This window comes from Eleginops maclovinus, chromosome 21, assembly GCF_036324505.1.
Source record: "Eleginops maclovinus isolate JMC-PN-2008 ecotype Puerto Natales chromosome 21, JC_Emac_rtc_rv5, whole genome shotgun sequence".
NCBI classification, from domain to species: Eukaryota; Metazoa; Chordata; class Actinopteri; order Perciformes; family Eleginopidae; genus Eleginops; species Eleginops maclovinus.
Window position 1 is genome coordinate 251,104 of NC_086369.1, and position 13,897 is coordinate 265,000.

General features: G+C 44.6%; 1 protein-coding gene across 3 annotated transcripts in view; it reads left to right on the forward strand.

Moving 5' to 3' along the window:
• The window catches only part of inhbaa (inhibin subunit beta Aa), a 50,927-nt gene extending 47,619 nt beyond the window's left edge, over positions 1 to 3,308 (forward strand). For all 3 annotated transcript variants that reach the window (XM_063912562.1, XM_063912563.1, XM_063912565.1), the window contains one exon: positions 99 to 3,308. In XM_063912562.1, the coding sequence (XP_063768632.1) occupies positions 99 to 877 (779 nt within the window). In that variant the 3' untranslated portion in view covers positions 878 to 3,308. The remainder of the gene's footprint in view (positions 1 to 98) is intronic.
• The last annotated feature ends 10,589 nt before the right edge of the window (positions 3,309 to 13,897 follow it).

A 13,897-nucleotide genomic window follows, 5' to 3' on the forward strand; every position in this document is an offset into this window, starting at 1 on the left:
ATTAGTGGAACCAGAGTTGAATCAGGACTGGAGACTGCAGAACTGTGTGTTGATGAACGCCCCCGTGACCCTCCCTCTCCCTCCTCCTCTCCCTGCAGGCGACTCCCCGGCCTCGGTGAACTTCGTGCTCTCTAAGGAAGGCGGCGACGTCTCTCTGGTGGAGCAGGCCAACGTCTGGCTCTTCCTCCGCCTCGCCAAGACCAACCGCAGCCGAGCCAAGGTCGGCATCCGGCTCTTCCAGCAGCGCCGCCTCGGAGACGACCTGCTGCTGGCGGAGAAGAGCGTAGACACGCGGCGCAGTGGCTGGCACACCTTCCCGGTAGCGGCGGCGGTGGCGGCGCTGCTTCAGAGCGCCGGCGGGTCCACGCTGAGCCTACGGGTGTTCTGCCCGCTGTGCGCCGACGCCGGTGCCACGCTGGTCCTGGTGTCCGGTCGATCCAGCCAGCGGGAACAATCCCACCGGCCTTTCCTGATGGCCGTGGTTCGCCCGGAGGACAGTGGTGACTCGCGGCGGCGGAGGAAGCGCGGGCTGGAGTGCGACGGGAAGGTGCGCGTCTGCTGCAAGCGCCAGTTCTACGTCAACTTCAAGGACATCGGCTGGAGCGACTGGATCATTGCGCCGCAGGGCTACCACGCCAACTACTGCGAGGGGGACTGCCCGTCCCACGTGGCGAGCATCACCGGCTCCACGCTGTCATTCCACTCCACCGTCATCAGCCACTACCGCATGCGAGGCTACAGCCCGTTCCAGAACCTGCGGTCCTGCTGCGTGCCGACCCGGCTACGAGCCATGTCCATGCTGTACTACAACGAGGAGCAGAGGATCAACAAGAAGGACATCCAGAACATGATCGTGGACGAGTGCGGCTGCTCGTAGATCCAGACCGGGTTTCTGGAGGATCTGGACCCAGACGACGCTTCTTTCCATCCCAGTTTAGATTCTGCATTATATCTGCGCCCCTGCATCATGGATATATACAGAGACTTCTTTTTTTAGGCCAATCAGAAGCCAGGATTTAGTTTTTGACCTGGATATAGTCCGAGAAAATCATAACGATTTTTTAAAAGATCAGGGCGGGAGGTTTTCCTGCAAAACATCAGAGATTTCGTTTGGTAGAATACTGCACGACTTAAAGGACTCCAGATTTCGTTTAAAAAAGCTCTTTCCATCAATTGACTGATCGAGGCTCCATGAGAGGACGTTCCTATTTCTGAGGGAAGCCGCTCTCTGACGCAGAAGTGGGCGCGGTTTTATATAAACTGGGTTGGAAACCGGTCGGAGGCTCGGGTCGCTCTCTGGGATAAAAACTCTCCGTCCAGCAGAACTCAGAAAGAGTCTCAACGGCACTTTCAGAAAAGTACAAAAAAAAAGAAAAAAAGAAATCTAATATATTTTTGCTACAAAAGGAGGAGGGGCTTATTTATGTGGCTGAGACGTTCAAGCACCGCTCCACCTGTCGGATCTTTGAGAGACGAGGTGCCTGAAAAACTACTAACAAAAAAAATCTCAAAACTATGCAACTTGTTTCACGTATTACTTTATTTACTTTGTTTACTTTTTGTCAGAAAATGTTACGAGGACGAACGAAGAAGACTGTTTTTGTATTATTTTGTGTGTGTGTGTGTGTGTGTGTGTGTGTGTGTGTGTGTGTGTGTGTGTGTGTGTGTGTGTGTGTGTGTGTGTGTGTATGTGTGTTGAGATACTTGAACGAAACAAGTTGGCCCGGCTGCTGGAACCAAACTCTTCTTTTGTTACCTTGTTGATGTTATAATGATTCTGTCCTTCAGTATATTAGTAACGTTATTGTTGATGAAATGTAGTTTGGCTGAATTCTGTGTTATTCTTATTTCGTTTTTTAACGTTTCAAACGTTTCTGTCTTTTGCACTATAGCGACACTCAGATTAGCCAGAGACGTAAGGTCAAGAAACAGACTTAATGTTTTTAGTTTAAGGTCCGGGTTAAAAAAATGAAAATACAAATTAGAAAAAGAACCATTCATTAAATGTAGCGTCAGTTTTCTGCTTAGCAACTGCAGGCTAACAGCTAACGTGTTGAGAACCAGAGCGCTAACAAACTATTTAGTATTGTTGGCATTAAAGTATTCAAGTATATACATATGACAATGATGCCCCCATCTGTTTTAACTGTAAAACACTAAGAAGATATTGCATTAAAACACAGAAGATTTGATCTCAATCTTCTGGTGGCTGTTAGCAACTGCAGGCTAACGGCTAACATCTGTAGCGATGCTAGCTGGTCAGTTAGCACCAAATATAATATAAAACATTTTAAAAGGAAAGGATGAGATATAGAACACGAGGGAACTTAAACGCAGCAGTAAGATGAACAAAAAGCACTTAAATGAAGAATAAAAATGTGCATTTGCCTCAAACTAAAACTATTACCAGACATTTCTGCGCTAACACCCAGCCGAGATATTCAGTGACAGCTAGCCGACCGCTAGCCCCTTAAACCTCTAGTTGAAAACAAAGAGATTTTAAAAGAGATTCCTTTTCATTTTAATGGTTTTGTTGTTGTTGTATTGTCCAGTTGTTAGTCTGCGTTAGCACACCAAAGAGTCGGGTTTGTGCACTTGTTTGTGTGGGAGAGAAAACTCTTGAAGTTGCGTTCCTGGATGCTAAAAAAGAACAAAAAAAGTTGATTTTAATCCTGATTTATTTCCATTTTGTGGCTAAAAAAATACAGAAAAATTCACTGAAGTCTGTAAAAAGTTTCATGAAGAGGGATGTGTTTTACTTATGCTTTAGAGTTTTTCCTTTGAGATTAATTTAGTTTTGGATGTTTTTTATTTCCTCAAGAAACTCCATTTCCCACAATGCTTTACAAACTGAAAGACAATCCACCAGATCTGGTTGTTCTGAGTGTTTCGTGTCGTTCGTGTTTCTATCAGTATTGTCGACTTGTTCACCAAAAGATAATAAGAGTATCGGTCCCTTTCTGATGAAGTCTCACCGTTTTGTTGTTATTTGTATTGTTTTAACAGAGGAGGAAGACCCTCCTCTTCTTCTGGGACACAAACAAAATGTCAGTGCAGAAAAAAAAGCCTCAAAAAGTTTTAAAAAAGTTGTATTGTTTTCTCTTTTTATCGAGACAGAAAATACTGACACTGAACGAAGTGGACAAAGAATAAAAAGCCTATTTTTTATTCTGTATATATGGAAGTTTAAGACTCCCGTCTGTTGCATTGCTTGTTGTACAAATCAAAATGTGCTTGTGGCATTTTTATAATCTAATTTATTTTATCGTATTGTTTTTGTTTTCTGCTTCACCATTAAAGTTTAAAGATGTACACGAAGGAAAGTGTCTTTGGTTCTTAAAAAACACCTTAATTCAACCCTAAAACTGTCTTTATTTTTCTCTCTTTAGTAGTTTTATGTGAGAATAATTTAAATGTAGGATTATTTTTGCACACTTTGAAACAATGCATCATGAAAATTCCCTTTAATACCTGATTTTGTGTCTTTTTGTTATTTAAAATATATGCATATTTTATATTTTGCTCATGTTTTGTACCAATTAAGGAAAAAGAAATAGCATTTAATGATTATTTGAGAAATTAGAATGAAAATGATTTATTTATATCCCTTGGACAAAGTTTGATTTCATCAATAAATTAAAATAAATAAATAAATGAAATACCTAATAAATAGAAACGGATAGAATAAAAACACTATTATTAATCTGTGTGTCTGTAAATCAGTTTGAATTCGTCGTACACGGTAACTGTCCAGCTGCAGCAGGTGTGTGTCTTCAGGTCACGTCGACACACACTCAGAGACGCTGCCTTGTTAAAGTCTGATTAAACAGAAATGTGATTTCAGGACGTGCCGCTGAGTTCTCCCAGCACTGGATCGAGGACGAGTCCTAGTGGCATATCATTTCCTCACAGCGAGGAAAAGAATTCTTCTGTTGAAGCCGTGAGCACGAGGTCGGGGGTCAACAGGGCAGCAACGTCCCGTAAAACTTTAAATATGCTAGGAAAAGGACACGGCGCTGAGTCTGGCCGAGATAGGGAAAGAAAAACCGGCCAGAACTGTGAGACCCCTTAAGGGTCATTCATCATGTTTAGGGGTCTGAAATGTTGGCCAAAGATAAACTCCTGCAGCTTCTGGAGAGAAACCAACACGCCTCCAAACTCACCGTCAAATCATAACCTCTGGAATATGTTTTTCAGACGTGTCGGTGTCCATGAAGGAGAGCCAACGTCATCCACTCAGTATGCTCCCACTGACGACGTGTGTGTGTGTGTGTGTGTGTGTGTGTGTGGTTTTTGAAGGAGGCTCCCTCCTGTTGTGTCAGATGTTCTAGAGTCATACAAAGACGTGGCACACGTTTATTTTTGGGATTCAGTTGACATGTTTACCGGTTAAAGTAGTGGAGGTGAGGGTGTAGATTTACTCTGATTTTCATGGTATGCTACTTTGTACTTCGACTTCACTAAAATTCAGAGGTAGATGGTGTACTTTAGCTCCACCACATTTATTTAATACCTTTAGTTACTTTGTAGATTAACATGACTTTTGCTTAATACATAATACAGCATGTTTACTAAAAACTGAAAAGCGACACACTAACCCCTTCGGGTTTAGGAAACAGCAGATCCAAAGATGCTAAACAATTGAATACTGCGCAGGGGTTAGGAACGGTGTATTCTGTCCTAATGAGGCATAACATGGACTGTTGATTTCAATACGTCTGGAACTGGGTGAACTGGGAACGTCTGGAGGAATCCCAAGTCCAGGAGGCCTTCAACTCACAACTCCGGTGGAGCTTTTCAGGCATCCCTTTGGAGGCTGGGGACATTGAACCTGAGTGAGCGGTGGTAAGGGGGGCAGTGGTTCAGTCCGTAGGGACTTGGACTTTGGACCGAAGTTTCGAAGCCCGATCGGACCAAGAAATATGGAGTGTGGATTGGTACTGGAGAGGTGCCCTTGAGCAAGGCATCAAACCACTATCTGCTCCCTGCCGGCTAGACTGGCTGAGTCTCCGCTCTGTATCCTCTCATTGCATGTGTGTGTATTAAAGAGATGGAAAACTGATCCATACAGTCAGGAAGTACGTCTTTAGGTAAGGGTCCCCCTTATGTCAGGAAGTACGTCTTTAGGTAAGGGTCCCCCTTATGTCAGGAACTACGTCTTTAGGTAAGGGTCCCCCTTATGTCAGGAAGTACGTCTTTAGGTAAGGGTCCCCCTTATGTCAGGAACTATGTCTTTAGGTAAGGGTCCCCCTTATGTCAGGAACTATGTCTTTAGGTAAGGGTCCCCCTTATGTCAGGAAGTACGTCTTTAGGTAAGGGTCCCCCTTATGTCAGGAACTATGTCTTTAGGTAAGGGTCCCCCTTATGTCAGGAAGTACGTCTTTAGGTAAGGGTCCCCCTTATGTCAGGAAGTACGTCTTTAGGTAAGGGTCCCCCTTATGTCAGGAACTACGTCTTTAGGTAAGGGTCCCCCTTATGTCAGGAAGTACGTCTTTAGGTAAGGGTCCCCCTTATGTCAGGAACTATGTCTTTAGGTAAGGGTCCCCCTTATGTCAGGAACTATGTCTTTAGGTAAGGGTCCCCCTTATGTCAGGAAGTACGTCTTTAGGTAAGGGTCCCCCTTATGTCAGGAACTATGTCTTTAGGTAAGGGTCCCCCTTATGTCAGGAAGTACGTCTTTAGGTAAGGGTCCCCCTTATGTCAGGAAGTACGTCTTTAGGTAAGGGTCCCCCTTATGTCAGGAAGTACGTCTTTAGGTAAGGGTCCCCCTTATGTCAGGAACTATGTCTTTAGGTAAGGGTCCCCCTTATGTCAGGAACTATGTCTTTAGGTAAGGGTCCCCCTTATGTCAGGAACTATGTCTTTAGGTAAGGGTCCCCCTTATGTCAGGAACTATGTCTTTAGGTAAGGGTCCCCCTTATGTCAGGAACTACGTCTTTAGGTAAGGGTCCCCCTTATGTCAGGAACTATGTCTTTAGGTAAGGGTCCCCCTTATGTCAGGAACTATGTCTTTAGGTAAGGGTCCCCCTTATGTCAGGAACTACGTCTTTAGGTAAGGGTCCCCCTTATGTCAGGAACTATGTCTTTAGGTAAGGGTCCCCCTTATGTCAGGAACTATGTCTTTAGGTAAGGGTCCCCCTTATGTCAGGAACTATGTCTTTAGGTAAGGGTCCCCCTTATGTCAGGAACTATGTCTTTAGGTAAGGGTCCCCCTTATGTCAGGAACTACGTCTTTAGGTAAGGGTCCCCCTTATGTCAGGAACTACGTCTTTAGGTAAGGGTCCCCCTTATGTCAGGAACTACGTCTTTAGGTAAGGGTCCCCCTTATGTCAGGAACTACGCCTTTAGGTAAGGGTCCCCCTTATGTCAGGAACTATGTCTTTAGGTAAGGGTCCCCCTTATGTCAGGAACTATGTCTTTAGGTAAGGGTCCCCCTTATGTCAGGAACTACGTCTTTAGGTAAGGGTCCCCCTTATGTCAGGAACTATGCCTTTAGGTAAGGGTCCCCCTTATGTCAGGAACTATGTCTTTAGGTAAGGGTCCCCCTTATGTCAGGAACTATGTCTTTAGGTAAGGGTCCCCCTTATGTCAGGAACTACGTCTTTAGGTAAGGGTCCCCCTTATGTCAGGAACTATGTCTTTAGGTAAGGGTCCCCCTTATGTCAGGAACTATGTCTTTAGGTAAGGGTCCCCCTTATGTCAGGAACTACGTCTTTAGGTAAGGGTCCCCCTTATGTCAGGAACTATGCCTTTAGGTAAGGGTCCCCCTTATGTCAGGAACTACGTCTTTAGGTAAGGGTCCCCCTTATGTCAGGAACTATGTCTTTAGGTAAGGGTCCCCCTTATGTCAGGAACTATGTCTTTAGGTAAGGGTCCCCCTTATGTCAGGAACTATGTCTTTAGGTAAGGGTCCCCCTTATGTCAGGAACTACGTCTTTAGGTAAGGGTCCCCCTTATGTCAGGAACTACGTCTTTAGGTAAGGGTCCCCCTTATGTCAGGAAGTACGTCTTTAGGTAAGGGTCCCCCTTATGTCAGGAACTACGTCTTTAGGTAAGGGTCCCCCTTATGTCAGGAACTATGTCTTTAGGTAAGGGTCCCCCTTATGTCAGGAACTACGTCTTTAGGTAAGGGTCCCCCTTATGTCAGGAACTATGTCTTTAGGTAAGGGTCCCCCTTATGTCAGGAACTATGTCTTTAGGTAAGGGTCCCCCTTATGTCAGGAACTACGTCTTTAGGTAAGGGTCCCCCTTATGTCAGGAACTACGTCTTTAGGTAAGGGTCCCCCTTATGTCAGGAAGTACGTCTTTAGGTAAGGGTCCCCCTTATGTCAGGAAGTACGTCTTTAGGTAAGGGTCCCCCTTATGTCAGGAACTACGTCTTTAGGTAAGGGTCCCCCTTATGTCAGGAAGTACGTCTTTAGGTAAGGGTCCCCCTTATGTCAGGAAGTACGTCTTTAGGTAAGGGTCCCCCTTATGTCAGGAACTATGTCTTTAGGTAAGGGTCCCCCTTATGTCAGGAACTATGTCTTTAGGTAAGGGTCCCCCTTATGTCAGGAACTATGTCTTTAGGTAAGGGTCCCCCTTATGTCAGGAACTATGCCTTTAGGTAAGGGTCCCCCTTATGTCAGGAACTATGTCTTTAGGTAAGGGTCCCCCTTATGTCAGGAACTATGTCTTTAGGTAAGGGTCCCCCTTATGTCAGGAACTATGTCTTTAGGTAAGGGTCCCCCTTATGTCAGGAACTATGCCTTTAGGTAAGGGTCCCCCTTATGTCAGGAACTATGTCTTTAGGTAAGGGTCCCCCTTATGTCAGGAACTATGTCTTTAGGTAAGGGTCCCCCTTATGTCAGGAACTATGTCTTTAGGTAAGGGTCCCCCTTATGTCAGGAACTACGTCTTTAGGTAAGGGTCCCCCTTATGTCAGGAACTATGTCTTTAGGTAAGGGTCCCCCTTATGTCAGGAACTATGTCTTTAGGTAAGGGTCCCCCTTATGTCAGGAACTATGTCTTTAGGTAAGGGTCCCCCTTATGTCAGGAACTATGTCTTTAGGTAAGGGTCCCCCTTATGTCAGGAAGTACGTCTTTAGGTAAGGGTCCCCCTTATGTCAGGAACTATGTCTTTAGGTAAGGGTCCCCCTTATGTCAGGAACTATGTCTTTAGGTAAGGGTCCCCCTTATGTCAGGAACTATGTCTTTAGGTAAGGGTCCCCCTTATGTCAGGAACTATGTCTTTAGGTAAGGGTCCCCCTTATGTCAGGAACTATGTCTTTAGGTAAGGGTCCCCCTTATGTCAGGAACTACGTCTTTAGGTAAGGGTCCCCCTTATGTCAGGAACTATGTCTTTAGGTAAGGGTCCCCCTTATGTCAGGAACTATGTCTTTAGGTAAGGGTCCCCCTTATGTCAGGAACTATGCCTTTAGGTAAGGGTCCCCCTTATGTCAGGAACTATGCCTTTAGGTAAGGGTCCCCCTTATGTCAGGAACTACGTCTTTTCTCATCTTTTCGTCATACTCTGGAAAACACGGCGTAGGATATGATGTCTTACCTGGACAGATTAGACCACGCCCTCCCCCTTACGTGTCTTGGCTGTTTTTTGCATTCTTAGGACATATTATCGACTGTTAGGAATTGGGGGAAAAACAACGTAGGACAAAATGTCCAGAGAACCATCAAAGTTGAAAATATGAGAACTTTTTCCCAACTTTTTTGATAAACAACATTTCATTTCCATGTAGCGTTGAAACTATTCCTGTCCAAAATATACATAAGCACATGAAAGGACATGCTCACAGATGCTCCTGTGTTGCATAAATCATCAGCATGTTCTTTCAGAAACATTTATGACTGAAATGAATAAAACAACTTCCTGTCTCTGTTCACGAGTCGCAGTATAAATAGAAGTCACTGTTGATGACAGGAGGACGGAGAAATTACTCACAGATGATCCTGTCCCGCCCACATCAAGGAGAGAGAGAGTGTGTGTGTGTGTGTGTGTGTGTGTGTGTGTGTGTGTGTGTGTGTGTGTGTGTGTGTGTGTGTGTGTGTGTGTGTGTGTGTGTGTGTGTGTGTGTGTGTGTGTGTGTGTGACCACAGCAGGGTGTTTCCTGTTGTTTGATGCTTCTCTGTGACGGGGGGGTGACAGGATTTTGAAAACGAAGGCCGTTTCACGTCACAGAGAAGAGAAAGCAGTTCCTGCAAAGCCTTTGAGACGGAACATTTTTAAACTTGCAGGCATAAATAATAATATCCTACAAATACCTCATCAAGTATCAAGAAACAAAAAGACATCTTCAGTTGGGGAACATTTCCTGAAGCTGCAGCAAAGAGACATGTCTCCGACTGACGTTCAGAAAGTAGACCAGGAGCACTCGGTGACTTCCCTCCCCAGCGATGCAGTGGTTAATGTCCGGTGGAAACAGAGAGCTGAGTCAGCGGTATAAGCACAGGTTTATCTTTAGAGCTGAACAACATAATGAGAGCTGGAAACCATGAGTTCATACCATACTAAAACACACCATCCTCATCTGAGAATAAACAAAGTGAGAGTTCAACACAGACGTCAGGATGTCCAGCAGGTCCACATGTACGGGAGTATTTTAAACATTAACAAACACCACTTAAACCCAGCGTCAGATCTTTATCCATCCCTGGAAACAGAGCTTCTGTCAGACCTGGAGAACGTTCTCTAGAAACTCCGTTCAAAGCTGGCATGTAGACGCAGAGTTTTTTAACAGAAGATCATTTGTATGAAACAAAGGAGCATGAAACCCCGTGTATTTGAAAACTGTGCAAAAGCTCAAGAGAAATAAGTCTGAAACATCCCATCACGCGTGTTTCAGAGCTGTGGTGCAGGTCTGGAGCAGATTGCAGACACCCTGACCAGAACCCTTAATTGGCGTCAGTAGTTTCTCATTTGCGTTAACGAGGCTTGAAGAATTCCCGCTGATGAGCGTCTGTGAGAAACGTGACGGGTTCCCTCTGAAGATATTTCCATTGCAGCATAAAATGTAAGTGGGGTTAACCCAGAGTTTCTGTGGAGCCGCAGAAAGTCATAAAGGGCTGCAGGAACGCCGTCACGGGTCAGCAGCGCCGAGGCTGCGGTCTGAGGTCTGGACTCAGCTGATTTACAGATGCATGGAAACACTCAGAGTTTAAACCTCGACTCAGACCTTAATGAGGCTCCAGTTTATCTGCAGGGTCTGAATGTGTCAGGGGGTTTCTGGATCTACAACGAGGTCTAGATCTACTTTTTAGTCCATGCAAACATTTCTGGATCTACTTTACGTAAATAGAATCTGAGATATGAGAGACTTTCGAGATTTGCTCAGAATACTTTTCTGCTGGGAATCTGAAACTGAAAACGCAAAAGTAACTCCGAGGAGGAGACAGAAAAATACTAAATGAGCTGCTTTCAAGGTCTGAGTCACACACACACACACACACACGCACACATGCACACGCACGCGCGCGCACACGCACACACACACACTGTCTTGCTATCACTTCGTCCTCCAGAGTGACACTCAAGACTCAACAGGGCTGATAACATGAACCTGGCCATGTGTGTGTGTGTGTGTGTGTGTGTGTGTGTGTGTGTGTGTGTGTGTGGGTGTGTGTGTGTGTGTGTGTGTGTGTGTGTGTGTGTGTGTGTGTGTGTGTGTGTGTGTGTGTGTGTGTGTGTGTGTGTGTGTGTGTGTGTGTGTGGGTGTGTGTGTGTGTGTGTGTGTGTGTGTGTGTGTGTGTGTGTGTGTGTGTGTGTGTGTGTGTGTCAAGGCTGCTGGTCTGTTATTCAGTATAGAAAGTTTGTTTTTAATGAGCGCCTGAACAGCAGCTGTTGTTAAACAAAACCTCTTCCCTTACCTTTAATTACTATTTAATTCTAACGATGAATGCACTGTAGATGCACCAACCCAATCAGACTTTAAATGTGTTGGTAAGATATATACAGTATATTCAAATATTTCATTTCTGGGGGGTAACAATGCAACTTCAGAAAAAACGATTCCTAAAAAATAAACTCAGATATTTTTAGGAGATCTTTTTTGTTCTGGCAGACGGCTCTCTGTGAACTGGACATAACATGCACACCTTGACATTTGTATATTTGTATATTTCTCATTTTTACTCATTTTTATTTTTAGTCCTAATTATTTGTTATGCTTCCTTTTTTTGTACTTCGCTGCTGCAATGGAAAAAGATGTCCCAGTTTGGGATTGATAAAGTATTTCTTATTCTGACCTATTTTCACATGCTCACATCATCCTGCAGCTGAGAGGGCAGCCAGCACATTCCTGCTCACACACACACACACACACACACACACACAGACACACACACACACACACACACACACACACACACACACACAACGTGAGTGTCGTCTGGTTAATTTCCTGGTCTGCTATCGTTTTACTCTGCACTCGTCAAAATAGGATTAGAGGTTTTAATAAAAGATGATTTCCATCACACACACACACACACACACACACACACACACACACACACACACACAGACACACACACACACACACACACACACACACACACACACACACACACACACACACACACACACACACACACACACACACACACACACACACACACACACACACACACACACACACACACACACACACACACACACACACACACACACACACACACACACACACACACACACACACACTGTATTATCTCACCCAAAATGTGCAGACTTTTTGAGGATTTTTCTCACCAGCTTGTAGAGGCCTGTGATTGGCCGGGACTCCTGTCAATCAACACAACAGGAACCAATTGTTCCTCATGTTTTTCATTCCCTGATCGTCCACCTGAGGATATATGCTTGTTTTTATAGAAGTTAATGATCACACGGCTGTGCGTCACCATGACTTATTAAATATATAGATATATAGATCTGCGTCACAGTCATTACTCCTCTTCCTGTTCTGACCGGCGGATTTAATTGGACGCATTAAAGGGAAAGATAGGAACTCGTTAACCTGGAAATCTTTTTAAGCGTCTTTAAGTCCTCATTTCCTTTCCTTTTCTGTCACCTTCATCAGTCCTTTGTCCTCCCTGTCCTTAATTCCACCTCCTTATATTAATGCTTCACTTTTATCTAGCAGATTAAATTAAGGGAAAACTAAATACATCTAAAAAAAGAAACAAACCAAAGATATTTTTCACATAATTCATAAAAATAACGGCCATGTTTCATATATTTTTTACCAATCCTTCATGAATATATTCCTTTAATTTTCACAATTAGTTAAAATAATTTTTGACCTAAACTTCAGGCTTTAAAAGTAAATATTTTGCATGATTACTGTGTGTGTGTGTGTGTGTGTGTGTGTGTGTGTGTGTGTGTGTGTGTGTGTGTGTGTGTGTGTATGTGTGTGTGTGTGTGTGTGTGTGTATGTGTGTGTGTGTGTGTGTGTGTGTGTGTGTGTGTGTGTGTGTGTGTGAGACGTGAAACCTCTCTAATGAGCCTGTATTGTAGAGTGTGTCAAAGAGTTCACGCCCAATCATCTCTCCTTTATTTCCTCGCCACGTTTCCCTCTGAATCATTCAATAATTAATATTTCATTTCCTGCCTCTACTCTCTCTCCTCCAGTATCACTGATCTCTTTCCCGTCCGCTCTTATACACCATGAGTATGAACGCTCCTGCTCTCTGGGGTGGTCCCTCTCCTGTACTGCCACAGGCGTGTGGATGTAAAGTCACCTGGACACTTTTGTACTTTTACTAAATGACTTTCTAAAAGCAGCGGTAGTTTACTCTTTACAATGTACTAGTACTACTTTCACTTGAGCCAAAGATTTAAGTACTTTTTCTACCACTGAACACACACACACACAAACACACCCACACACACACACACACACACACACACACACACACACACACACACACACACACACACACACACACACACACACACACACACACACACACACACACACTGCAGGCTTCACTCCCTGCCTCAGAGATTGTAAATTTCACCTGAAAATTTCCAACAAAACACACAGAAACCTTGACCCCCTAACCCCTGGAGTCTTATATAAGGATACATGTGTGTGTGTGTGTGTGTGTGTGTGTGTGTGTGTGTGTGTGTGTGTGTGTGTGTGTGTGTGTGTGTGTGTGTGTGTGTGTGTGTGTGTGTGTGTGTGTGTGTGTGTGTGTGTGTGTGTGCACAGATGTTTTATGGCTCTGCTCGCTGACATTTAAAGGAGAAAGACACTGGAGGCAGGAGGAGGAAGAGGAGGAGACGTTTCCCACCGTAAATCAAAACGCAGGCGACTCTTCAACCGAGATGTTCAGGACGTTATCCGAACCTGCAAGAAGACAGCGAGTTGAATCCATCCTGAACCGCCGGGACATTTCCTCACAGACTTCCATACAGTACTGCCCACTGGCTTTAGGGTTCATGCAGTCAATGAAGAGATGGGAAAACATGTTCCTGCAGTTTTGTTTGAGCCTTAGTTTCTACTTCATGTGATCTTCAATAGTTTAGGTGTTTTTGCAGAGACCACATGCTCTGTCTGGCCATCTGTGTGTGTGTGTGTGTGTGTGTGTGTGTGTGTGTGTGTGTGTGTGTGTGTGTGTGTGTGTGTGTGTGTGTGTGTGTGTGTGTGTGTGTGTGTGTGTTGTGCACAGTAAACATGTGCATTGGTCAGATGGTCTGTCTAGACGTGTGTGTTTTCAGGGTGTGATGGATCCGAGGGTCGGACACTTTCATGTCGGGTGAAGGACCAACACACACACAAACACACACACACACACACACACACACACACACACACACACACACACACACACACACACACACACACAAACACACACACACACACACACACACACACACACACACACACACACATACACACATACAGTC